General features: G+C 40.9%; 2 protein-coding genes across 7 annotated transcripts in view; one reads left to right on the top strand and one right to left on the bottom strand.

The window, feature by feature from the left end:
* Positions 1–80: 80 nt before the first annotated feature.
* Cfap96 (cilia and flagella associated protein 96) lies at positions 81–24,634 on the bottom strand. 3 transcript variants are annotated; one of them, XM_006253170.4, is made up of 8 exons: positions 24,530–24,634; positions 22,608–22,784; positions 19,308–19,527; positions 16,813–16,950; positions 16,646–16,721; positions 11,395–11,574; positions 3,162–3,331; positions 81–291 (listed from the first exon to the last, which is right to left on the bottom strand). In XM_006253170.4, exons 2-8 carry the CDS (start codon positions 22,705–22,707, stop codon positions 225–227), a joined length of 951 nt encoding a protein of 316 aa, XP_006253232.1. In that variant the 5' UTR covers positions 22,708–22,784; positions 24,530–24,634; the 3' UTR covers positions 81–224. The 3 variants fall into 3 exon arrangements, with proteins under 3 accessions (XP_006253232.1, XP_006253231.1, XP_577523.4); XM_006253169.5 differs by lacking the exon at positions 24,530–24,634 and adding an exon at positions 24,219–24,394; XM_577523.9 differs by lacking the exon at positions 24,530–24,634 and adding an exon at positions 24,203–24,386.
* The window catches only part of Ufsp2 (UFM1-specific peptidase 2), a 19,051-nt gene continuing 17,732 nt past the window's right edge, over positions 24,617–25,935 (top strand). Inside the window, exon 1 of one of the 4 annotated variants that reach the window (XM_039094640.2) lies at positions 24,617–24,703. The gene's annotated coding sequence lies outside the window, so the exon portion shown is untranslated. Of the gene's footprint in view, positions 24,905–25,935 lie in introns of all 4 variants that reach the window. The other 3 variants (NM_001014142.1, XM_008771265.4, XM_063275518.1) reach the window with 3 other exon arrangements.

Below are 25,935 nucleotides of genomic sequence, written 5' to 3'. Positions count from 1 at the left end.
ATTATGCTTCAAGATCTGACAATTTTTTTTTGAAGAGTATATTCTACCTAGAAATGTCAATGTAGGTCAGCAACCCCAAGTTAAGTCATTAGCCAACATTATTTATTAAAAAGCATTAAAATCAGGAAGGACATTAGAGTTGAGCCTCATGTTTAAATTTCCTTTAGCTGCTGCAGAGCTGCTTGTTCCAGAACATTGTGAATTCTCTGCGCTTCCAAGAGGATCTAGTAAACTAGCTGTTTTTCCAGTGTGGAAGAGGAGGCATTCTTGTAGTTCTTCACATTTAGTGCCCTAAAATGGAAAAGAAATGTGCATTTAATCTTACCAGTCTGGATACTACACCTTCACATTCTTTCAATATTCTCATTAAAAAGCCAAACTAATGTTTTTATAACATAAAATCCAACAGCAATGAATTGTCTGTGGTGCTGGTAAACTTGGGCTCTGACACACTCCAGATAAGGAATCTGTTACTGAGCTCTTCAGAACCCCAGCCAACAAGCAAAGGAGTCTCATCGACTTAAAAACAAAACAAAACAACAAAAAACTCAACTCTGAACTAAAAGCAGGTCTACTTAGAAAATCTAAGAAGCAGAAAAATTGTGACATGCATTTCACTACCAGTATCCATGAGTTTATTAGCTTTCAAATTAGTATAGAAGGATGTGAAGCTGGATTTAGGGTGATTACGACCAAGTAGAAATAGACTTCAATAATCTTGAAGCTACTAACACACAAATAGGCTTCTGGGTTGCTGGAGATCGTCAATTGCTGCTTCTCTGCTCTAAACATATTACTAGTGGACCAGGAAACTCTCAGCTTTGCTGTTGGAGAGACGAGACCACAGAGAACTTAACCATCCCAGTTTCATTATATGTTCTATTAGATGATGTTGACAGAGACCTGACAGCTGGCCTGCCACAGGATAAAGCTAAGGCACACAGGATAAGGGTGCTGTGGGTCCTATGTCCAGATCCAATGCTCTGCCAACTGTCCCACATAGAACGCCATTCTTAAACACAGTAGCCTAAATAACACATCTACCCCCTGGCTGTGTATGGAAAAATTGCTTAGACAAATGCCTTAGTTTTAATTTGTTCTTTCAGAATATTTTAATTTTGCTAATTCAAAATCTATTTCACTTTACAAATCTGTAAAGTACTTTAAAGAATACACAAAATTAGCTTGGAATTAGCCCCATATTCACCTAGTGAGGACCTTTCATCTCGACATTGCCTTGTAACCAAGAGACTTTGCCTAGACTGCATGGTTTCATTTCTATTTACCATTTGGTGATATTATGGCTACTGAAATCAAGCATTGGGCTGGAGAGATGGCTCAGTGGTTAAGAGCACTGACTGCTCTTCCAGAGGTCCTGAGTTCAATTCCCAGCAACCACATGGTGGCTCACAACCATCTGTAATGGGATCTGATGCCCTCTTCTGGTGTGTCTGAAATCAAGCATTTGGAGAAATGATTACTTAACATAAAATCTGCATGCACTACATTGTAGGTGATTGCAATATTGTTACATTTTAAAAGATGAGTTCATGGGAAAGACATTAATTGTAGCATTTCTAATGAAGTTTAAAATAAATGTGCACGTAATAATCACAGCTTAAAAGCAATAGGAGGACACGGCCTTCTGTAATTAATGCTTTGGATGTTTACAATCAAGAAATAACGAGCTCCACATCTTGTCTAACAATATAAGAGTCCTACAGCTACATGAGCAAAGATCCCTATAGTGTAAGGTCTAATGCTCAGTGATATGTTCAATGGCCTCTCCTCACATTGTAAGGTCTAATGTTCAGTAATATGTTCAATGGCCTCTCCTCCCATTGTAAGGTCTAATGCTCAGTGATATGTTCAAGGGCCTCTCCTCCCATTGGTGCCCTGCAAGGCCATCTTCTGCTACATATGCAGCTGGAGCCATGGGTCTGTCCGTGTGTACTCTTTGGATGGTGGTTTAGTTCCTGGGAGCTCTGGTTGTTGGCATTGTTATTCTTATGGGGTTGCAAGCACCTTCAGCTCCTTCAATCCTTTCTCCAACTCCTCCAATGGGGACCCCGTTCTCAGTTCGATGGTTTGCTGCGAGCATTTGCCTCTGTATTTGTCAGGCTCTGGCAAAGCCTCTCAGGAGACAGCTATATCAGGCTCCTGTCTGCATGCACTTCTTGGCATCAGCACTATTGCCTGGGTTTGGTGTCTGTGTATGGGCTGGATCCCCAGATGGGGCAGTCTCTGGATGGCCTTTCCTTCAGTTTCTGCTCAGCAAATGAGCATCTTATTAGCAATGTAGCAGGCAAGCTAAATAACAGTTGGTATAATGTGAATTTCATGTAACTGAAGCAAAGAATGTATTTAAATAAAGAAGGGGGAGCACATAGCAGGTTATGGCCACACAGACTTCAGTTCTTCTTACCAAATACTGTAAACTAGATAACATTTGATAATATACACACATCTCTATTCACATCATATTTATATTTTTAATTATCTAGAGTATATCTTAATTTTACAGGTGGATATTTCAAAGTTGGAACTTTCAAGGGTCATTAGGATTCCACATGATTGCTGGGGAACAGAAAATGTTACTGTGTGCACAATATCCAGGGAGTCTCAAGAGACTCATAATGAACACCTTTCATAACAGAGGTAGCAACACAGAGTATGCTGATATTGCCTTGTTTTTTTTTGTTTTTTTTTTTTCGGAGCTGGGGACCGAACCCAGGGCCTTGCGCTTCCTAGTATTGCCTTGTTTTTAAGGTTTTGTTTTATGTGTATGAGTGCTCTGCCTGCACGTGTCTATGAACCATGCAGTACCTGCAGAGGCCAGAAGAGGGCTTCAGCTATCCTGGATCTGGAGTTAACGGATGGTTGTGAGGCACCATGAGGGAATCGATCCAGGTTCTCTAGGAGAGCAGCCAGTGCTTTTAATCACTGAGCTGTCTCTCCAGCCGCTGTGCCCAGATCTTCCATTTAAAAATTATGTGCAATGGAACTGGAGAAGACCAAAGACTCAGAGAATTTGTTGGTTTTGCAAAGGACCCAGCAGAGCCCCCGCCCCTAGGCAGCTCACACCCATCTGTACTGGTTAGGGCATCAAAAAGGTAGAAATAATCTTTCTTGGTTACGGAGTGAGTATAAGCTAAGCCTACCTTCTGACATTCAGCGCCATTATACTTTCAATGGGTCTGCTTTTTGGTCCGTTTGGTGGGTGGAAAACCTTTTCACCTTTCGAAGGCATCACCTTTCCCACTTTCACCACATAAGGGTCAGCTGAGTGTGATGGGTAAGGTTCAAATGTTCCTGCTTTCATTCCACCAGCCTATAAGTAAAAACAAGATAGTTCAATATAAGTTTGTAAAATGCCTCTATAAAATTACATTGTGAAGACGTTCATATATACTTTTCTAGTTGATGGAGTTGGTTTTACATTTAAAGAAAGTTATTCATTCTGTTCAAACACCAGCAAAGGGTCTCTCTGCTGCCAACTATGTAGGATCCAAACATTGTGATTCTAGTAGTTTTCTATAAAAATGACTGAAGAAGATAATGTTCTATTCTGTTACCAAGCATGGATGTTTTATTGCAACTTTAATCAAGCTATCAACTAGTGATTTAGTAAGCCTATTGATGAAGGAATGAGACAAACATAAGCTATATTTCTCTGTGGAAAGAGGTAGGGAGCTTGGCATTAGCAATCCCCCACACACACCCAAAGGAATAGCATGGTCATAGATGGTGTAAGGAAAATGTGGTCTCCTCTAGAATATACTTAGTGTCTAATAAGAGAAGTTCATGCAAATATTTTCTACCTATGTGATATAGAACTGAAATTACTTGGATATGTTAAACTGACTTGACAGTTATATAGTCATTAAGATAATTTTATTTGGTGATATATGGCTGTAATTTCAGCCAAGAGCTGAGGATCAAAGATTATCATTTTGAAGACTGCCTAGGCTTCTACTAACTAGACCTTGTGTGTGCTGGTAGGTAACAGTTAGGGGAGGAGGAAGAAGTGTGTGAAGATAGGGATATAGCTCAATGGAAGAGCATTTGCCTATGGAGGGTGAAGCCCTGGCTTTGATCCACAGTAATGTAAGGAGAAGAAGCAAAGAAGAAACAACCAAACCCATTAATTCTGTGAAATTATAATCCATTTAATTAAGAATCCTTTTCCTCCAATATCTAAATCCAAATATATGTAGATTAAAACTAGACAGTAATTATATACATACTTACTTTTTCTCAAAGAATTATGTGTATATTTTAATTATCCAGAATAGTTTTCTGTTTTCAAAGTCCTTGTTTCATAGTTATCACAGAATGTTCAAGAACCCTTAGGAAGCATCCCATGAGAGAACTAACACTAGTATGTACTATTAGCTGAAACACAAATGTCCAAAAAATCTTGAATAGGTCGTGAGAAAATGCATCCTACAGAGGAGATACTGTGCCGGCTAGTGACACAGGTAGGATCACCTGGGAAGAAGTATTTTAATCAAGAAAATGCTTCATAAGATGGCCCCATAAGGAGGCCTGTTGGTCATTTTCTTGATCAATGACTGATATGGGAGGGTCCAGCCTTTTGTAAGAGGTACCATCCCTGGGCTTGCGGTCTGAGCGTGTATAAGAAACTGGGCTGAACAGAACAGTAAGCAACTCTCCTCCATGACTTCTGCTCCCCTCGCCTCCAGACCCCCTAGTTTCCTGGCTTGACTTCCCTCAGCAGGATTTGTAGGCTGATATAAACCTTTTCTTCCCAAGTTGCTTTGATCATGGTGTGTCATCATAGCAATAATAATCCTAACTAAGGTAGGAATTGGTACCAGGACTGTGGGGTATTGCTGTGACAAACTGGACCATGTTTTGGGGGAAGAAATATAAAAGGAATTTTGGAACTTAGACTTTAAAAGGCTATTGAGTGGTCAGAAATCAGCAGGCCATTCTGTGGGAGCTTGGAAGATAAGAATTTTGAGAGCAGTGGAAAAGATGGAGGCCTGGATTGTGACATTCAAGAAGTGAGTTTGAGAAACCCATAACGACTTTGGCAGGGCCATTGGCCATTTTGAACTAAGAACCACTAAAGTGATATGTTGGGGTTGATCTTGTGCACTGTGTATTCAGATGCTGAGTTCTGTGCCCCAGAATCAGGTTCTGATCTGGACTTGGGCATTGTATTAACCAACATGATACAAAGAATGCTCCCCATTAATCTCTGATTGGATAGTAAAAGGGTAGAGCCTATGACTGGGCAGAAGAGAGAGAAAGAAGAGACTTGAGATTAAGTGAGGGGGTCTCAGGTAGGGACTGTGAAGAGGAGAGAGGAGAGGGAGAAAAGGAAGTCAACCATGCAGCAGGATGGACCAGGAGCATGTGGCCAAGAGAGGCTCCCCCTGAGTACACACATGGAATAAAGCAAACCAGGCAAAACACGAACAGTGAGTTTCACAGGGCCTATGAGTGGGGTGTAGGGTTGTAGAGCTCAGAACCTGCCCAGCCTAGGCCTACAGCTTGTTAATAAAAATATGAGGTTTCTGTGACTTTTATTCCAGAGCTATATAGGCTGAAGTAGGGCAGACCCCCTTCCTCAAATTATTTTAACATGTCACCTGATATAGAGCTCGAATGAATTAACAACCTTGAGATTAAGAGTCTCATGCTCTAACAATTGAGGGTTAAAAATGCAGATTTTACTTAATGATGACACTTCAGAGCAATGTTCTACGATAATTATGAGCTTTATAGAGTTTGGAGAACTGAGATATGCACATAGGTGGATGTACCATGGTATTGATGCATGCTCAGAACTCCAACAGGCATTCGCTTTGAATTCTGAACAGGATGATTTTAGGATTAAGCGTTTATTGGAGATAACGACTATCTTGGAAATGCCTTTGCAAATTAAAACTGACGATGCTCAGACATATGTACCAATTAGAATACAAGTTTCTTTAGACATCATGACATAAAACCTGATTCTGAGACAGCGTCAAAGAAAGCTGGTAACCTCACTTGGCCCACCCTCACAGACTGCTCCAGTCAGACTTCAGTTAAGCCCTCAACTTTCTCAGCGTGCAGAGACCAGACAACAAATGCTACAGCTAATTTTCATAAGGCTGAGTTGACTATTATCCCGATTTGGAGGCGGGGGGGGGGCAAAAGAAAAGTGACACCCCAAATCAACAGTAAACAATTTTAAGAGAACTGTGCCCCATTCCCAGAAGGTGGGGTAGATCTTTATGGTTGTCCTGTGGGTAGTGAATGGTCAGTGTTGTTTTAGGAATTCAGTGTTAATGGTCTTGGTCAGGGAGGAAACAGTAAGGTGGTTAGACTCTGGGATTTCTTTTTCTCTCTCTTTCTCCCTCTATCCTCCTCTCTCTCCTATCTAATGTTAGAGTGAAAAGGGGGAGAAGAGATGGAAGGAAGGGGGAATATGGGAATAATATAAGAACCGTAGGGGATTCTTATGATTTTCGAATCTACTTTTAGACCCCGGAGTACTAACAAGCTTACATTGGTATGGATCTCTGTATCTTGATGCCAATTTAAGGTTATATTTTGCTACAACAAAATATGCATGTATGTTTTCAACTCCAATTTGAGACATTGTACCTAAGTAACTCTTCAAAATGCAACATTAAGTTCCAATCCTTGTAGGAGCTGCTATTACAAGCTTTAGCATAATTAAGAAATGCAAGTTAGCAGTCAAACTATCAACTCAGGATCATGTTAGATACTAGTCTCGTTAACAGAAATATGCTTCCCAGGTTGGACAGATAGTAAATAGCTAATAGCAAGCAATGTTTGCCAATTCAGATATACTAGACAGAAGGTCTTCAAAAACCTCAGAGACCTACAGATTATGGCATTTTATGATTTTTTTAACTTGAAACATATCAGCTCCTGTCAGAACCCCCTTCAAAGAAGATGATGAACATCAAAGAATCTCCTTATGGGGTTTGCTTCAAGCATGGTAAAGCTGCTCTTGCTTCAACTGCTGACAGTATGCTGTCCAAAGTGGACAAACACGGATGCAGGAAGTCAACTGCGAGGCTTTGCAAGAAAAAGATAGTCAAGTCCTTCATGACTCCTGTTTTACAGAAAAGTCTGTCAGATATACTGAGCCATAAGGCTGATACTCCTATGACTCAGAAAAATTTGTGGGTAACTTTCCAGACAGCCAACTTTCTCTGACATTTTTATAGTTTCGGAAGCTGCTTGCCTGCACTTCATTCTTAGATAATATTTCTTCCTTCTCAGGTCTCTGATGGGGTTGAAGTCTCGATACTTATAGTCTTACAATTAAGGCTTAAGTTGTTTAGGATTTGAGAAAATATGCTTAAGTCTAAGGATATGTTTTAGGTTGGTAATGCAAGTTATGATAGAAATTGATTTAGGCATAGAACTCTGAATTCACCAAGATAAAATAGATAATTGAAAACTTTCTCCTACATTGCCAAATACAAATAGACATTATAAATGTAATTCTTACATGATAGTTTTCATAGTTGTTTCATAATTTTTCTTGTTGTATATAGTTATTATTGTTACTGAAAGACCCTTTTATTGGACTTAAAAGGAGGAGATGTTGGGGTTGTGCACTATGTTATCAAATGCTGGGTTTTGTGCTTCCAAGATTCGGTTGCAATCTGGACACGGGCATTGCATTGACCAATGTGCTATGAGGAATTCCAAACCTTTGCTTTGCTGGAACAATGATGCTGGTTAACTGGAGCTGCGAAATTAACATTGATTAAAAGAGACAGCAGCAGGGAGTGGCGGTGCAAGCCTTTAATCCCAGCACTCTAAAGGCAGAAGCAGGCGGATCTCTGTGGGCTTAAGGCTGGCATGTTCTACAGAGTTACCTCCAGGAGAGAGAGAGAGAGAGAGAGAGAGAGAGAGAGAGAGAGAGAGAGAGAGAGAGAGAGAGAGAGAGAGAAGCATCTTCTTAATTCCAGCTGGCTTTTCAACCCCAGATGACCAGAACCACAGATTCTTAATTCAAAATCCCATATTCCTGCTTCAGTCCCTCCTGACTCCCTCCTGTGGTGGATTAACTGTGACCTGAAATAACCATTTTCTCCTCAAATGCGTTTGCTCATGGTGTTTTATCATAGCAATGGAAACCCTAACTAAGACAGATACTCTTCTGACTTTCCATGTCTTCCACATTTGGAACACAGAGATTATTCTGAAAAGCTATAAGGAAGCTTCAGAAAAGTAGAGATAAACAAATTTAAAAATATAAACTCAAAATGTATAAAAATTAAACTGTACATGGTAAATAAAATCACCCAATGAACCCTTGAAGAATAAGATAAATAATAAAAATTGGTACTTATATATAAATAATGGAAATCAGTACTTATATACAATTTCAAAAATAAAAAATAATTTGTAATTTTTAGTAAGTTTTAAAATCTGACTAAAATTAATAATTTTAAGAAAACCCAAATTATTCAAATTGGCCAGAAAGAGACAGAGAGGTTGTAAGGGGCAGGAGGGAGGGAAAGCATTGGGAGAGCTAACAAAGAGCTGCCCTGAGGCAGGTGAAGCCCAGAACTCCCCATGTGACTCTCTACAAGGCTTTGTGAGGAGCAGAAATTGCCAGTACTATTTAAATTGTAATAAGAGACGAGGCCTCCATAATTACTTAACTTGGCTGGCCTCTGTGTTCTATACCAAATAGAACAAGGAATTTTAAAATAATTCTGCTATTGATGCAAAGGGTCGGAAAGCAGTTCCTACACGGTCCTTTGTCTGGTGTGTGCAAGGTCATAGTTTGATACCCAGTACCACAAAAATGGGATATGGGGTGGGGAGGAGAAGAGAGAAAGAAGCAGGGGGAAAGAGGAGAAAGAAAAGAAAAATGAAGAAGGGAAATAAAGAAACGTGGGTGGCTTCAGATGTGTTGTCTACAAAGAATTCATACTGCTTTTGCAGAAAACCCAAGTTTGGGTCTCAGTACCCAAGTCCAGTGGCTCAGACCTGCCTGTAACTTCCCCTCTAGGGGATCCAACTCCCTCTTCTGATCTCCATAGACATGTGCATGCATGCATACATTCATACATACATACATACATACATACATACATACATACATACTTACACACACACAGACAGACACACTCATTAATTAGAAAACTGTTATAGAACTTCTTAATAAAATACTAACAAGCAAAATGTATATGATATGCAAAGACCAACAGCATTAGCAAGTGAAACTGATTCTAAGGAATATATTACTGTTAGTTATCTTTCATAACAAGTAAAACCAGGGGTGGGGGGAGGAAGATGATCTAATGTTTATGGCCCTTGATAACAAAATAATTAAAAAGCAGCACATATTTCCTTAAAGTAACTAGGAACAAATACAAAGTGTGTGGGCCTAGGTGATATAGAGCAGAAAGCGCTACAAAAACTCCTCAAAAGACACCAAGAGACCCTTTGTAAACAGTTAGCTCCTAGATCAGAACATCCAAGTTATAAATATGCTAATACAGTAAAAATCTAAACATTTAATTTTCTAATGAAGTATCACAGAGGTTTTGTGAGCATGTAGGGGTGTGCGTGTGCGTGTGTATGTGTGTGTGTGTGTGTGTGTGTGTGTGTGTGTGGTGGGGGGTGATGTGTGCATTTGAACTTGTAGTCTTGTGCACATGAGCATACAGAGACTAGATGGGGGCATTAGGGGTCTTTGTCTATAATTGTCTGACTTACTATCTTGAGACAGGTTCCCTCACTAAACTGGAAGCTCACTGTTTCTCCTCAGCTGTCTGCATGACCAGCAAGCTCTGGTGACAGAATCTGCCTGTCTCCATGCCCCAGTGCTGGGGTTATGGCCTGGCCTTTTTACATGAGTTCTAGGGATTCAAAGTCAGATCCTTATGCATTCAGAGACATGTTCTTACCCACTGAGTCACCTTCCAAGCCCTTTAGCACAGGTTTTTTGTTTGGGGGATTTAAAATAAGTCTGGATTCGTATAGAATTAACATTAGTCCATTTAGCTATTTTAAAGAGAAGTAAGAAAAAGATTAGACTATCTAACATTAAATATAAAAGCAACTAAAAGTGATACAGAAGAAACAAACAGATAGACCAGTCAGCTGGTATATAAATTAAGAAATATATTCTCCAAAGTGAGAATTTGACTTTATAAAGATAGCCCTTTGGGGCTAGAGAAATGACTCAGTGGCTGAGAACAGTGGCTGCTTTCGCAGAAGACCTAGGTCCTCTTCCCAACACCCACACTGGTGACTCTCAACTCTCTGGAACTCTGTGTCCAGGGATCCCATACCCTCTAGTGCCCTCCACCTGCATGTACATGACACTCATGCAAACATAGATACCACAGACTAGAGAAAGTATTTCAATGCAAAGGACAACAATATATAAATTCTTAGTCTATAAAAACATCTTCCCGATGTAACCAGCAGATGCACGCTAATAGAGTTTACAACAAGATGAGAAAGGTCTGCCAGAAACAGAAAGGCCAAGGTTCAAGTAATGTTCATGAACAGTCAAAGCACTTTTGTTTTTATTCTCGCCCCTTAGAAGCTTCTGAAAAAAGCAGCAGGAAACAATTATTTTCATTGTTTCAAAACTTACGTGACAGCTTCGTTGGAAATTCAAACATAGCTGAAGCAAACAGCAATTGTTTCACTGTAACGTCTTTCTTAGTCCAGTCATGCTTTGTGGCTCTGTTGTGTGTGTGCGTGCATGTGTGTATGCGTGTGCATGCATGTGTTCGTGCATGTATGCATCCATGAGGTATGCACGCATGCATTCATGTGCACAGCTATGCTTGTCAAAGCTTGGGCATGTGGAGGTCAGACATTGATATTAGGCGTCTTCCTTTTCCGAGTGCCACCTTAAGTTTTTGAGACAGGGCTCTCTCTAAATCTGGAGATCATTCTTGGCTACACTGGCTGGCCAGCATTCTTGGCTACACTAGCTGCCAGCAAGCTCCTCAGATCAGCCTGTCTCCTCCCTCAACCCTACACCCATCACCAAAGTTACATGAGCATGCTACCAGGCTCAGCTTTGCCTGGGTGCTGGGGACCCAACTTCAGCTCATCACAGCCATCTCCCCAGACTGCTTTGCGGCTTTATATGATCTCATAAATCTTCAGACAAAGAAAGGCTTACATGGGCACCTCAACAATTTTACAGCAAAACACAGGTTCTCCCCACCCCCAGCACCCTCTATTTCCCTCCTTCATTCCCTCTGGTCTTCCAACATAGCCTGGGCTAGACTTGAACCTCAAAATCCTCCTGCTTCAGCTACAGAAGGATGGGGATTACAGACATGGTCCTCCCACACTCTGCTTGAGCTTGTGTTTCTTTATAATGCTCAATTACTTCTCATTCAAAAGTTTTACCTTTTTGCCAGGAGAGGAGGGCTTAAAGGGCTTTACAGAAGACTCCTTCTTTTCCTCTCTCCTCAGTGGAGGTAAAGGATGCTCTAAAAAATAAGGGTTAGTATCAAAATAGTCCTTTGGGTGAAGATGCAGCTTGAAAGGTGACCCTTTCATTAACCGATGGTGTTCTTCACTTTCTTTCTGAAAATTAAAGAGTTTGAAAGTTAGACACAATTCAAGACCAAAATCACCTTTTAAATTAATTGTACATGTGCAGATTCTAAAACACATGCCACTGGGTGGTACTGTTGAAAATATTCCCTTATGTTCAACTTTTATAGTTAAAAAAGGAGGAGGATGAAGGAAGGAAGGAAGGAAGGAAGGAGGGAAGGGAAGGAAGGGAGGAAGGAAGGGAGGGGGAGGAAGGGAGGAAGGAAGGGAGGGGGAGGGAGGAGGGAAGGAGGAAAGAAAGAGGGAGGGAGGGAGGGAGGGAGGGAGGGAGGGGGGAACAAGTGAGACAGGGAATGGAGGGCAGAAGGGATGGGAGGGGGGAGAAAGGAAGGGAAGGGAGAAAGAAAAGAAGTAAAGAAGGAAACACGCCTGCTGATGAATAAGTGCAACTCCCATTTTGGACAGAATTTACTTGAGATTTATTTATCTATCACCTGAACAAGTCCTTACTATAGTCCTGAGCATCCAGCTCCTTCCTCCTTTTTTGGCATTTTTCAAGAATTAAAGGAAACTGCTGACCTTTGGTGTCACATTTGGAATGTAAACAAGATGTATTTCCCCTGATGTTGTCAAAGATTACATGGGATTAGGTAGAGAACGCATTTGGCACATGGTTGGCCCTTAGTAAATATCAGGTTTTAGTTCTAAGCACAAAAAATACTTAGTGCTTACATTATAACATTTCTAGTACCTAATACTCAAGCAAAACGAAAGTTATTTTTTCAGTCTTATATTACAATCCTCTCTATGTGGAAGAACTAAGTTTTAAATTGCTAGCTCTTGATAAAATAGCAAAAAAATGTGAAATACAGATTTAGAAGGATAAAATGTTGATTTTTTTTCATTTTTTACACACATGAAATTTGATGTTTCATCATTTAACAAACTGAACAGGAACAATTTAAATAAGATTAAAGTGCTCATGAGAAGACATTAGAAGGCTATGCTGGCTAGATTTATCTCAACTTGATACAAGCAAGGATCATTTGGAAGGAGATGCTTTCAGTTGTGAAAATGCCCTATAATAATATACAGTAGCATAAAGACAGACACATCAACCAATGAAATCAAATTGAAGACTCAGACGTAAGCTCATACACCTATAAACATTTGATTGTTGACAAAGCAGCCAAAAGTACACAATGAAGAAAAGACATCTTCTTCAACAAATGTTGGGTAAGCAGGGATGGCTGTATGTAGAATATAAATAGATCATATTTACCACCCTGTGCAAAATTCAACTCCAAGTGGATCAAAGACCTCAATATAAAACTAGATACATTGACTCTGATAAAAGAGAGAAACAGGATAGACTTAAATTCCTTGGCACAGGAAAGGGTATTCTGTACAGAACATAGACAGCACAGCCACTAAGAACAACAATTAACAAATAAGACCTCATAAAGCTGAAATCTTTCTGTACAGCATATGATCATGGGGCAAAGCAGCAGTCTACAGGATGGGAAAAGATCTTTGTCAATTATAAAACTATTAAAGAATTAGTATATAAATGATATATCTAGGAGTACAAAACCTGAACACCAAGAAAACAAATAAGCCAATTGAAAAATTGGGAATAGAACCAAGCAGAGAGTTCTCAAAAGACACGTGGCTGGAGAACTTAGATGTTTAACATCCTTAGTCACCAGGGAAACACAAGTTAAAAAAGTTCAAATTACTTTGAGATTCATCTTACATCAGTCAGAATGACCAAGATCAATAAAACAAATGACATCTCATGGGATGAGGACATGGAGTAAGGGGAGCACTTGTCCATCATGAGAGGCGTGAAAGCTAGGGGAGTCGGTGTGGCCATCCCTAGGAAGCTGGGACTTGATCTACCTTGAGACCCAGCTATACTGCTCTTGGACATCTACCCAGAGGACACTTCATCCTACCCAAGGACACGTGCTCAGCCATGTGCACTGCTGCTCTACTCATAATAGCCAGAAACTGAAAACACCCATGATGTCTATCAACTGATGAATGGACAATGAGAAAGTGGTACATTTATACAGTGGAATATATGCATCTGTTAGACAATATGAAATTCTCGGGTAAATGGATAACCAGAACAAAAAAAAAATCATCCCAAGGCAACTAACCCCAAAAGACAAATATGTGTTTGTTCTTCTATGTGAATGGTAGCCTTTAAGCCTCTTATACATATGCTACAATCTGAATAACCACAGAGGTTAGGTGCCTAGTAAGGAACTAGCAGAAAGGAGAGGAGCTCTCAAGGAAAAGGAAATAGAATATATTGTAGTAGAGAGATGAAGGGGAACTTAGGATAAGATTAAAGAGGGATAGAAGGGTAAAAAAGGATAAAGGGAGAGACAATGAACACCATAGGCCATTTGAAAAGCCATAGAGAAACACACTACTATAGATACTTCCTAAAATTCATACATATCTGAAAGAAATCTAAATGGAGTCAACGAATAACTGGGGAGACAAAGCCCCAACTAGACATCTTATGCTGTCATGATCTCCAGCACCAGAAATGAAGATCTTGTTGAGATGTTGGCCAAGGGAGTCCCGTGAAAAACCCCAAACAATAGAAGCTATTGATAAGGCTATATATGTTGCTCTCCATGACACGATGGTAAGGCCTTATTGTTGAAGATGGTAAGGCCCTATGGTTGAAGACAGTACTTACATAGGACATCAAAAACTGAGAAGTCAAGCTAGTGTCTAACTACTAGCTTTACTCCACTAATGTTCACAGTACTGGAAGGCACTCTGCATGCCATGGGAGGAGAATCAACAGGCCTTCATCCTTAGTCTTCATCAATATCTCCCAGCTACATACCCTGTGACCTACAACAGCAATCTGCCTCCAAAATGTGAAAGTGATAGTGGCACGAATGTCTTGGGAGTAACCAAACACTCTCTGATTGGATTTAAGGAGCATTGGATGAGATGGGATCCATACCTGACACAGCCAAAGTGACCAAGAATCTAGATAGGCCTAGAAGAAAACCCAATAGCATCAATTCTGCTAAAGGAATATAGCAATAAAATGTCTGTTAATGACATATTGCTATTTTCATAAATCAGTGCCTTGTCCAGCCCTCATCAGAGAAGTTTCTTCTAGTGGTTTATAATTAAAACAGATGTCCACAACTGGACAGTGTGCAAAGAGGCTTTGGAGTACTCAACCCTAAATGGAATGTTTCACCAAAGCCCTCCCTCCCGTCAAGGTTCAGGGAGCTATGCAGAAGAGGAGGGAGGAAAATTATAAGAGCTGTGGGTGACGGATGACTCCAAAGCAACGGAGTCTCCCAGACACAGCAGGACTGATACTCCTAAGAACTCAGATACTGTGATGGTACGCATTCATCCTGCATAGGTTTAGGCCAGATGGGGTTCCAGCAGTGACAGGGGAGGTGGACATGGCCTCCCACCCATAACCCAGAAGCTATCAGCACATGATGCCTGCTGGCAAAGATAAAGCCAGTTTTCTCCAGTGGGGTCTCACTGGGTTTGTTAGCCACACTCCAGGGTAGGTCCCATGCCCAGGAGTTGTCCACCAATACAATATAAACACAATGGATTTTTTTTTTGCAGTCTTTTTGCCACATGTTGCTTTGTTTAGGTACTTTTTGTCTTACTGGTCTTTTGCTTGTTTATTTTTATTTCCATTTTTGTTGATTTGAGAGGTGTGTGTGTCTGTCTGTCTATCTGTCTGTGTATGTGTCTCTCTGTGTGGGTCTGGGTGTCTGTGTGTTTCTTAGATTTTGTGTGTGTGTGCGTGTTGTTTTATGTTTGTTTTAAAGCAGTGGTTTTCAACCTTCCTAATGTTGTGACCCTTTAATACAGTTCCTTACATTGTGGTGACTCCCAACCATAAAATGATTTTGTTGCTACTTCATAAATGTGATTTTGCTATGGTTATGGATTATAATATAAATATCCAATAAGCAGGATAACTGTCATGTGACCTTAAAGAGGTCTCAAACCACAGGTCTCGAACCACTGTTTTAAAGAGGGAGAACACAAAATTGAGTAGGTAGAAGGAAAAGGTGGTTGTGGAGGAATTTTGAGAGGGGAAAACATAATCAAAACATCTTACATGAAAAAAAAAGGTTTTCTTCAATTACAAACAAGACTCCCAGTAGGCAAGTCTGAAGTACATTTCCTCAATTAATGACTGATCCAGGAGCTCATGAATGCTGGCACCCTTGCTGCTGCTCCTGGGGACTCCAAGAAAACAAGCTAAGCAAGCCAGTAAGCAGCGTCTGCTTCGGCTTCCATTCTCACCTCCATGTTCTTGTCCCACTCGAATTCCTGCCCAGATGTCCCTCAGTGCTGGCATGTGACCAGTTGTAAGTTTACATAAGGCCTTTGCTCCCACGCTGCTATCAGTGTTTTACCACAGCAAAGGAAACCCTGAGCCACAGGCCCAGACTGTAGTTCTCTGGGTTCTCCCTCCCCTTGGAGTCTCCCCTAGCTTTGTATCCTGTTCCCTTAGAACTTTGTGAGTTCTTAGCCCTCTGCCTTCAGGTAATGAGCTACCAAGCTCTTCCCTCAAAGACTTCTGACTACACTGACCTGCTGTGTGGCCTTCGCATCAGAAATGCTAACACTCATCTAAAGCCTGCTATTCAAACACAATTTTAAAATATCATGTGCACGGGTGTTTGGCCTTACATTTATGTCTGTTAACCACTTGCATGCCTGTTGCCAACACAGGCCAGAAGAGGGCACTGGATACCCTGGAACCAGATTTGCAGGTGGTTGTGAAATGCATTTTGGGAGCTGGGACTCAAAGTCGGGTCCTCTGGAGGAGCAGACAGTGCTCTTAGCCATTGAGCCGTCTCTCCAGACTCACATAAAAATATTTGAAGACTCCTGTGTTTACTAGACCATGGTCATGTTTCATCAGACTCTCTTTATTTTACTAACTGCTGGCCTAGAATATTGTCAACACACAGATACCCCAGTGATCAAAAAGACAGAACAAAATAAAATTTTATTGTGAGTTAATTCTCAAAGTTGAACAAATAAAGGTTGAAACATTTAGAACATACGATTTTACCTTAAAATTCTGTTTCGCTGCATCGTACAAGTCAGAAGAGTGTGAAAGCTGCCTGCCTATGGTAACATTGGCATAACTAAAAAAAAGGAATAGGTGACAGTGGATGAGAGCTCAGATGATTTTGTAAATTCACAATAAACTACACAAAGGTACTGGGAATATCTTACCCGTATCCAGTTCCTTTTTTTCCCGGGTTGGTGTATAAATTCTTCCCCGGTGGCTGATATTTGTCCCTGGGTTTTATCTGAGCGCTAAAGAATGGGACAGGGCCGCCGATGGTTCCATAATAGCTTCCTAATCCACTTCTTCAATGCCATTGGGAGGTTTTTAAAGGAAGATATTAAAATGTCAAATTCCGTGTTATACATTTCACCACAAGTTTATTTTAAAGGATTGGAAAAAGCAGAAATCTTGGAAGATTCACCGTACCAAACATGTTTCCTCCTGTGGAGTAAGAGAGACTTGAATCAACCAGAAATCAGTTGGTTACCCCTGTGGATTCACGTCACTGTTGTACCTGTGGGCAAGGGCTTGCCACACTGCTCTCTAGTGTAGCTCACAGCTGGGGGAGTCTGTTGATGACTCTGACCACAGCAGGCTACATATGTAGTGCCTTTGGTACTATGAGAGCTAATCATCGGGAAGGAAGATTCCTTGTCACTGACAAGCACGTTAATTTCTCCATATTTTATGATTCATATCTATTTCACCCCTATGTAGGGTTACTACAACTAAAATCATATACACATGTATATATGTGTGTATGTATATTATATATAACATATATTATAATATATTATATACTATATAATTTATACAGAATATATATGATATAGAATATTTCTCTAAGAAGCTATAGGTTGTCAAATAAAAGGTCTAATGCCAGATATAGAATATCTCCCCTCAACTTTTTAGTCAAACAATACAGGCTATTGGCCTTATTCTTGGATATTCACTAGAACTGGATAGTTTAGGCCCTACTGGTGAATATATATGAATCATAAAAGATGGAGAAATGAACGTGCTACTGACCAGGAATCTTCCTTCCCAATGATTAGCTCTCATAGTACCTAAAGTGCTGTGTAGCCTGCTGTGGTCAGAGTCATCAACAGACTCCCCCAGCTGTGAGCTACACTAGAGAGCAGTGTGGCAAGCCTTGCCCACAGGTACAACAGTGATGTGAATCCACAGGGGTAACCAACTGATTTCTGGTTGATTCAAGGCCCTCTCACTCCACTATGGAAACATGCCTGGTAGAGTAAATCTAGCCAAGAGCCCATGGCGGGTAGGAATCTCACGGTTCCTGGAGATGAGTTTGTTACAAGCACTCTGCTAAATATACGAGGAATCAACCTGCTCTCTCCATTTCTACCTCTATATCCACAGGTCAGTGCAGCTCTCAGACATCAACAGAGACCTTTCTTTCTGCCACGGACACTGGTTAACTCAGAAACTCACAACTGCAGAGAAGAGTCATCAGTGGAGTGCTCACCCACACGTGGGACATCTGTAGCACCCCTCAGCACAAGGTTCAGGGACCACTTCAGAACAGAGGAGGAAAAGACTGTCAGAGTCAGAGGTCGGGGAGGACCAGAGCAAAAGGCATTTCTGGACACAACAGGACCACTGTACTCCTGAACTCAAAAGTGTTTGTGGCTATCTGTACGAGAGCTTCGCAAGATCAAGCCGGTAACCTGGTAGCACAGACGGGGACGGAGCTGACTTAGAAGCTATGGACGGGCAATGCCTTTTGGGAGAGGAGCATGGTTTCCTTTGAGGGCGTGGCCCCTAGTGGGTTCACCATGCTCCAGTGGATGGCCCCACACCCAGGAGTATATGAACAGCACACATTGAACCCCTTGGGTTATTTGAAAAGGAAAAGAGGAGATGAGGTTGGGGTGAAGGGGTGGAGAAATGGAAGAGGGGAGGGGGAGAACAAATATGATTAAAAATATATGAATTTCTCAAAGAATTAACAAAATATTACATTTATAAAAGAGTGCCAGTTAGATGGAAGTCGGAACTACAGAAATGAAGTTTCACAAATTTCGAGTAAATAAGCAGGAGGTTAGACTTTGACCAGTCCTCACCTACCATAAATTCTAAACTGAGGACATCACACTCACGAAGTGCGAATGGAAAATCGTATTTTAAATCTTTGCTCTATCATATACTAGAGTCTTGTGGCTTAATGGAAAGGAAAGAAAAAAGAATTTTCACACTGACAGCTGCCATAATTCAACTACTGGTAAATCCTATGATTGTTATCATAACAGGTTTTAAAAATAACATAACAGTGATAAATTATTTTCCTTGTCTAAAAAAGGGTTTCTCCTCATTTCACATTCTTATTTATACTTTTATAAGCAGAGAAATACACAAAAGCACAAACATGGTACTTTCCTAGGCATTTTCCCATATTACTTTTGCAAACTTTTCAGTTGGTTTTTATTATACAAAACAGTAGAGTCCGGTAACCCAGATAGTAAAAAAATAAATAAACAAAAAGATCTATTTTAAATTACCTGTCAGTTGTATCACCCAAAATAACTGTCCCCATCCAAGTCAATCATAGGTAGCAATCGAATCCTATAGGAAAACATCTACTCTGAGTTAGAGAAAGTCGAAGCCGACTGGTAAGACATTTCCCCAAAGTACTTACGGCTTTTTCTCTCCGCTACTAGGAATGAAGGCTTTGCCTAGGTTCTTCTTGGCTTCTGCCATCATATACTGTCTCCTCACTTGATTCAAATTCAGGTAGCCTTCCCCTTCAAAAATCCTTGCGAACTGGGGATCAAAGTACCCTGCCTGGAGATTGGACATTTCTTTGGTCCCCCCAGGGAGCATCTGTCTATTTTTGCTTGCAGCCTCATTGAAGGGTCCTTCAAAGACAAAGAGCATCATAACCTCGACTTCAATCTTAACTAAAGGGAACTAAAACAGAAACCATAAGCCAATTAAGCGTCTGCACTGGTAAAACACTAAAAACTGCATGACGGACAACAGTGATCATACTAAGAAGCTTTCTTGAAAATGAACATTTGGACTGAAGAGGGGTTTTTGTTGTTTTTAAACCTGGTTTGTTTTGTCGTTGTTGTTGTTGTTGTTGTTGTTGTTGCTGCTGCTGCTGCTGGTGGTGGTGGTTTTGTTGTTTCTTTGTGTTTTGTTTTGTTTTGTTTTGTTTTGTTTTGTTTTGTTTTTGAGACAGGGTTTCTCTGTGTAGCCGCAACGTACCTGGAACTCAGAGACCTGTTTGCCTGGGCTTCTGGAGGAAGTTAGGATTATAGGCATACACCATCATGCAGGACTGGGGTGAAGTATTAAACATTCTGAACCTCAGAGCTGAAAGAGACCTTAAAAAGATCATCTAGCAGGGGTCACTGCTAGATGCATTCCAGGGTCAGCAGGGGACACTGCTTTTGTGTGATGGAGGGAGTTTCACGCTCACACAGAAGCAATCCTCTCCTCAGTTTATTAAACAGCTTTAAGTGACAACGATGACAGCTGACAGCCGCAGTGGTGGCAAAAGCCTCTAATCCCAGCACTCTGGAGTTATAGACAGGTGACTCTCTGAGTTCAAGACTATCCTGGTGAACAGTGAGTTCCAGGACAGCTAGGGCCACACAGAGAAACCTTGTCTCTGCTTAGGGGCCCATGTCCGGTCAGAGCCCAGAATGTCTCCAACACTTACTTTCTTAATAAAGATGTGAAACAGCACAACATGCGCCTAGATCGTAAACTTTTAACTCTCATATTTGCACAACCAAATAGCATAGTCCAGGTATTTGTTTAACAGCTGCTTTTTTGTGAATATGTAGATTTTCATAATTTGAATCTTGAAGGCCTTAACTTCCTAACAGCAAAGAATTTTTTTAAGTGTACACTTATAGCTACTGAAATATGAATTCAATTTTGGTAACTTAAATTTTTGTTTGCTTTTAGTAGACCAGTTTTTGGTCCCTGTTTGTTTTTGCATTCTGTTTATTTGTTTGTTTGAAATAGGGTCTCACTATGGATCCTTGGCTGGCCTGGAATTTTCAAATGTAGAATAGACTGGCCTTGAAATCATAGTCTCTTGTTAACTCAATTTTTTTTAAAGGTTGTACATATTACTTCACATTCTACCATATAAACATCTTAATGAGGCTTTTTTGCTGTGCTTCCTTATTCATTTCCCTTTCACAGGTAATGATAGTAATTTTGTTGCCCAGTGAATGTGTAGATATGGTCACGGATACTGTTTACCACCTTTTCATTGTTAGCGCATAGCATAATAAATGTATGATTCTATACCTCGTTTTTCTAGTCAATTGTATGCTTTGGACATGTTTTTATATCAGGTAATTTTTAATATACAAAACCTCAACGGGGACTTTGAAAGCATATGCTTACATTTCTTTTTTCTCGAGACTGGTTGTCCTACAGTCCAGGCTGACCTAACTCCCAATCCTTCTGCCTCCAACCTCCCAAGTACTAGGATTGCTTTAATGGACCATGACACTCAGCTAATTTAGATTTTTTTATTATGGCTTTTCAAAGAGATCTTTCAGATGTTCAATGAGCATTTTGTTTTTTCAGACAAGTGATAATGGATACCCTTCGTGGATTCAACCACTTTCTGTGGACTAGGGTCCCTAGAGCGATGACTCAGGAGTTAACAACACTTATTCTGGCAGAGGACCTGAATTCAGTTCCCAGAACCTCAGTGTCCAGAAAATCTGATATCCCCTTAAAACCTTCATGGATCCCAAGTACACATTTGGTACACAGACATACATGCAGCCAAATACACACTAAATAGACAAATAAAATATTAAACAGCCAAATGTCCACTATTCTAGAATTAAGTTACCATGAAAGGAAATAAAATTACCCATGAAGAATAAACAAGGTTGGGACCAGAGAGATGGCTCAATGGTTACAAGCAGTTGTTTCCTCACACCCACAGGGTAGCTACCATCATCTGTAACTCTAGTTCCAGGAGATCCAACACTCTCTTCTGGCCTCCTCAGGCACAGTGCATATATATGGTAAAATGGCACACATTCAGGCAATATACTCATGGACATAAAATAAAAATAAATAAATAAATCTAAAAAAAATTGTAAATAAGTGAAAGTAAAGAAGCCCTATAAAATGAGCTCTTATAAAATTAAGTTTTTCCTAATTCTGCTGCAATATCACAAGTTGTCACAGTGTCACAATATCATTAGAACTTAATGCTCTAAAATATGTACCATTAGAAATAAATATTGCCAGGCATGGTTGATCTCAGCACTCTGGAGGCAGAGGCAGGTGGATCTCTGTGCATTCAAGGCATAGCAATTCCAGGGCAGCCAGAGGTACGTGTGTGGGGGGGGGAGGGAGAGGCTAGAATATGATTGGTCTAGGGAGTGGTACTAATAGGAGATGTGGCCTTGTTGGGATAGGTGTGGTCTTGTTAGAATGGGTGTGTCATCGTGGGTGTGGGCTTTAAGACCCTGACTCTAGCTGCCTAGAAGTCAGTCTTCTGTTTGCCTTTGTAACAAGACGTAGATGGCTCAACGGTTAAGATCACTGACTGCTCTTCCAGAGGTCCTGAGTTCAATTCCCAGCAACTACATGGTGGCTCACAACCAACTATACTGAGATCTGATGCCCTCTTCTGGTGTGCCTGAGGACAGAGACAGTGTATTCACATATATACAACAAATAAATAATCTTAAAAAAATAGATGTAGAACTCTCAGCTCCTCCAACCAGCCCCATGTCTGCCTAGACACTGCCATGCTCCTGCCTCGGTGATAATGGACTGAATCTCTGAACCTGTAAGCCAGCCCCAATTAAATGTTGTCCTTATAAGAGTTGCCTTGGTCATGGTGTCTGCTCACAGCAGTAAAACTCTAAGACATTATGCATATAATTAAATTTTTGTATTGGAAATACATGCTATTCAAGTATTTAAAAATACGAAAGAAACTCACGATTAAATGGTGACACATATCTGTCGCCCACTGTGATGTATTCCATCTCACTGAAGAGGCCAATCCTCTCCATATCCGTTTTCCCGCCTTCTATCGGCATGATTGCTTCTTGGGGTGGTACCTTCACAAAGGATCTTAGATCTTCTTTTACAGCAAAATCCTACTTTACACTGAAAACTACAGGAAATTGTTTTGAATGAAAAGAATGATTATTAAATGTCAAACCCAATCATTTTGAGTCTCTGGATCGGTTGTTTTGTTCACTTCTTTTAGATACCACCTCTCTAATCCCCATCAGACCGGCTTGTGCATAGCCTTTGTGAGACCAAACCAGGAACAATATACTTTGCAGGTTAACGTTTCTGTTTGCTGTTAAAACAGTTAAGAATGAGTTCCTATTTGTCCTGTACAGGTTAAGGTTTCTATTTGTAGTTAAAGAATACGTTCCTGTTTGTCCTGTGTTAAGTCCTTCCAAGCTGAGGTTTCTATTTGGAATTAAGGATGGATCTGTTACTTCCTATGTAAACTGCAAAATGTCTTTCAACCTACACTAAACTTGCTACCCATTCACATGGTGTAACTTTGTTCCCTCCCTTTCACTGCTTTCTGGTTTTGTTTTTGTTTTTAAAATGTAAAACAGCTCTCTCTCTCTCTCTCTCTCTCTCTCTCTCTCTCTCTCTCTCTCTCTCTCTCTCTCTCTCTCTCTCTCTCTCTCTCCCTCTCCTGTGAACACTTTATCCCTCCTATAGAAAGGACCTCATAAAGGCGCTGGCAAGGGATGCTCTCTGAATTCCAATTTAGAGACAGCCAGCAGGCTGGTACAGGCGGGGCACACCCCAAAATACAGGTTGCTTTAATTGGACAATCATGGATTTGTTCTCTTCTCCTCGAGATTCTCAGGTTTAACACCTCACGAACGGCCATCTAACATTCGTGGAGTAGGCACTCTTTATTTTCCCCATTGAACTGATGGCTCCACAGCTAGAAACCATGGTATGAGTTTGAATCCTCTTCACTACGTTCTTGAGGCAACGCTGCCCAGACTGGAATGAAACTCCTGGAATTGAGGGAACCTCTGGTCTAGCCTCCAGGGTGGCTAGAACCCCAAAGCCCCTTTAGTTATTTACCAGTGTAGCCCCAGGGCTTGCACAGCCAATGCCTTCAACTTTGTCCCGACCTTAAACTCTTAAGTAAGACTTATAAAGCATCTATTCACACATTTTAAAAAATGCTTTGCAACCCTCTCCTTCTGATCAGGTAGAACTAGGAGAACAGACGTTAATAGGAGTAAATCTTGGTTTACAATCAAGTAGACACGAAAATCGTCTCAAGCAGACGATTTTCCACTCAAGCAGAATACGGCAAGTTCCCTTCAAAAAGTTTGGATAAGAAGGTTCTTCTGTTAAAGCCCTGCCCACTACGTCCTTGCACTTTACTCAATAAATCCTTTTCTATGCCAAGAAAAAAGAAAGTTTGGCTAAAGGGAGAAGCTGCAGAAAATAAACGAACTGATGTCTAAGTTATTCCCTCTAGGGAAAGGTGGCTTGAAGTTGGCAGGTAGCTAAGGAAAACCCAGGTCCGCGAGGCCGAGTCACCTCTCCAAAAAGGCACCTAATCAATTCCACAACCAGGATCAGATCCCGGGTCGGGGATCACGCCACCGCCGAGCTTGAAGAGCTTGGGGCCACGCGCCTGTGCCCGGGCTTGAGCCTTTGGCACAGCTGCAGAGGCGCGCGCCGCACAGTTCCACAAGCTGCAGCTGGCGCTTGTTAGGCCATGTTGCCGTGGGAACGGAAGAAACCATTCCCAACATACTCCTGGAGGCCCTCAAAACATTCGAGTCAGCACAGCGCGTTTGCGAAGATGGAAGAAAGTCCTTAGAATACAAAAGTCTCGGCCAATAAAATCTCTCGAAACCAAACCTTTTGTTTCCCCTTCATCGGCGAATAGTTTCTGTGGTGGTACGCCCCGAGATGGTTGGTGTGGGGCATTCTGGGAATTGTAGTCCGTCTGCTGGAGCCTGGGCGTTGACGTCACTTCCGGGACGACCCTGGCTTGCACGAAGTAGGTGTTCTTGCCTTCGCCAGTGGTTCCTGGTAAGTGATTCTGATTGCCAGTGACCTTCCTGTACTTACCTCTAGGACTTCGGCAACCGTTAGGAGCAGGCCCCTAAAAGGATCTGCTCCTGAGGGACCAAAAGTCACGTTGCAAAATTGCCTCTCTTGGATCTCTTGCGGCTTGTGCCTTAGCAGCACTGGTCACGCGACGCGCACCGAGTCAGTCAGTGCCTCTTGACAGTAAGACACTGTCATATTTGGAACCTGTGAAAAAGAGCTTTTGATTTTGAAAAACTAGGCCTAACTTCCTTAAAATAGTCTACTCCTTTCGCTTACGTGGCACAACCCTCTCAGTTTTCCCTCGGTCTTCTAGCTCAGCCAGGTCCTGCCATCTGTACCTTAGATGATTATCTTCTTCAGCTTTTATATTCTGAGCTTTCTCTCTGAACCCAATTCATAAATCTAGTTAATTGCTTCCATTTAAATAGATCATTCAAACTCAGCAGATACAAAGCTGGCTCATCATTTCCTGTTTTCCCCGCAGCACTCTTCCTTCAGAATTTCCATCTCTGTTGATAACCCACCTCACCCCTCCTTGTGCCCACCAAACACTTAACAAACTTGCCTTGCCTTAAGAACACACAATCAATAATCAAATCCGTTGGTTCTACTTCTGAATGTCTGTATTATCACCGTCTTTAACATCTTTTACCTCTGTCCTTGCTGTGATCCAATTGGGTCATAGTCCAAGTGGTCTTTTGTTTTGGTCTTTTTGCTAAGGCTTCTTTTAGGGGCTACCTACCCTTCAGATTTCAGCTTAAATATTACACACACATACATAAATATTATATTAAATAGAGGATCACGATTTAAACGCCTAAAGAGACCCTGGTGCTTTCACATACAATTTCTTAAGGAGTTGTCATAATAACCCTGGGAAGTACTGTATCTTTTTTCCGAATTTACAGAATAGACACAAGTGATTATGTTAGCCAAAAAATCATACAGTAAGTATCTGAATACTTGCTTATCTTTTCAATCTTCAGTTTATGTAAGTATTTTTCTTCAAATAGTGTATTCTAAATTTATCAAACTTCTTACTGGTAGTGCTCACAGTATTTTCTAGTCTTTTTTGGGAGGGTTGTTTATAAACAACAGTAGAATAAATGGACCACGTTATGTTTTAACCTCTTTCATTGTTTACTTAGAATGAATGTAGTGGAGTGATATTGGGACATGTGCTGTACTTTGAACAGGTTACAGTGTATAGA

The sequence above is a fragment of the Rattus norvegicus genome, chromosome 16, assembly GCF_036323735.1.
Source record: "Rattus norvegicus strain BN/NHsdMcwi chromosome 16, GRCr8, whole genome shotgun sequence".
Taxonomy (NCBI): domain Eukaryota; kingdom Metazoa; phylum Chordata; class Mammalia; order Rodentia; family Muridae; genus Rattus; species Rattus norvegicus.
The sequence above is the reverse complement of the archived record's forward strand: the minus strand, read 5'-3'. Positions and strand labels throughout refer to the sequence as shown.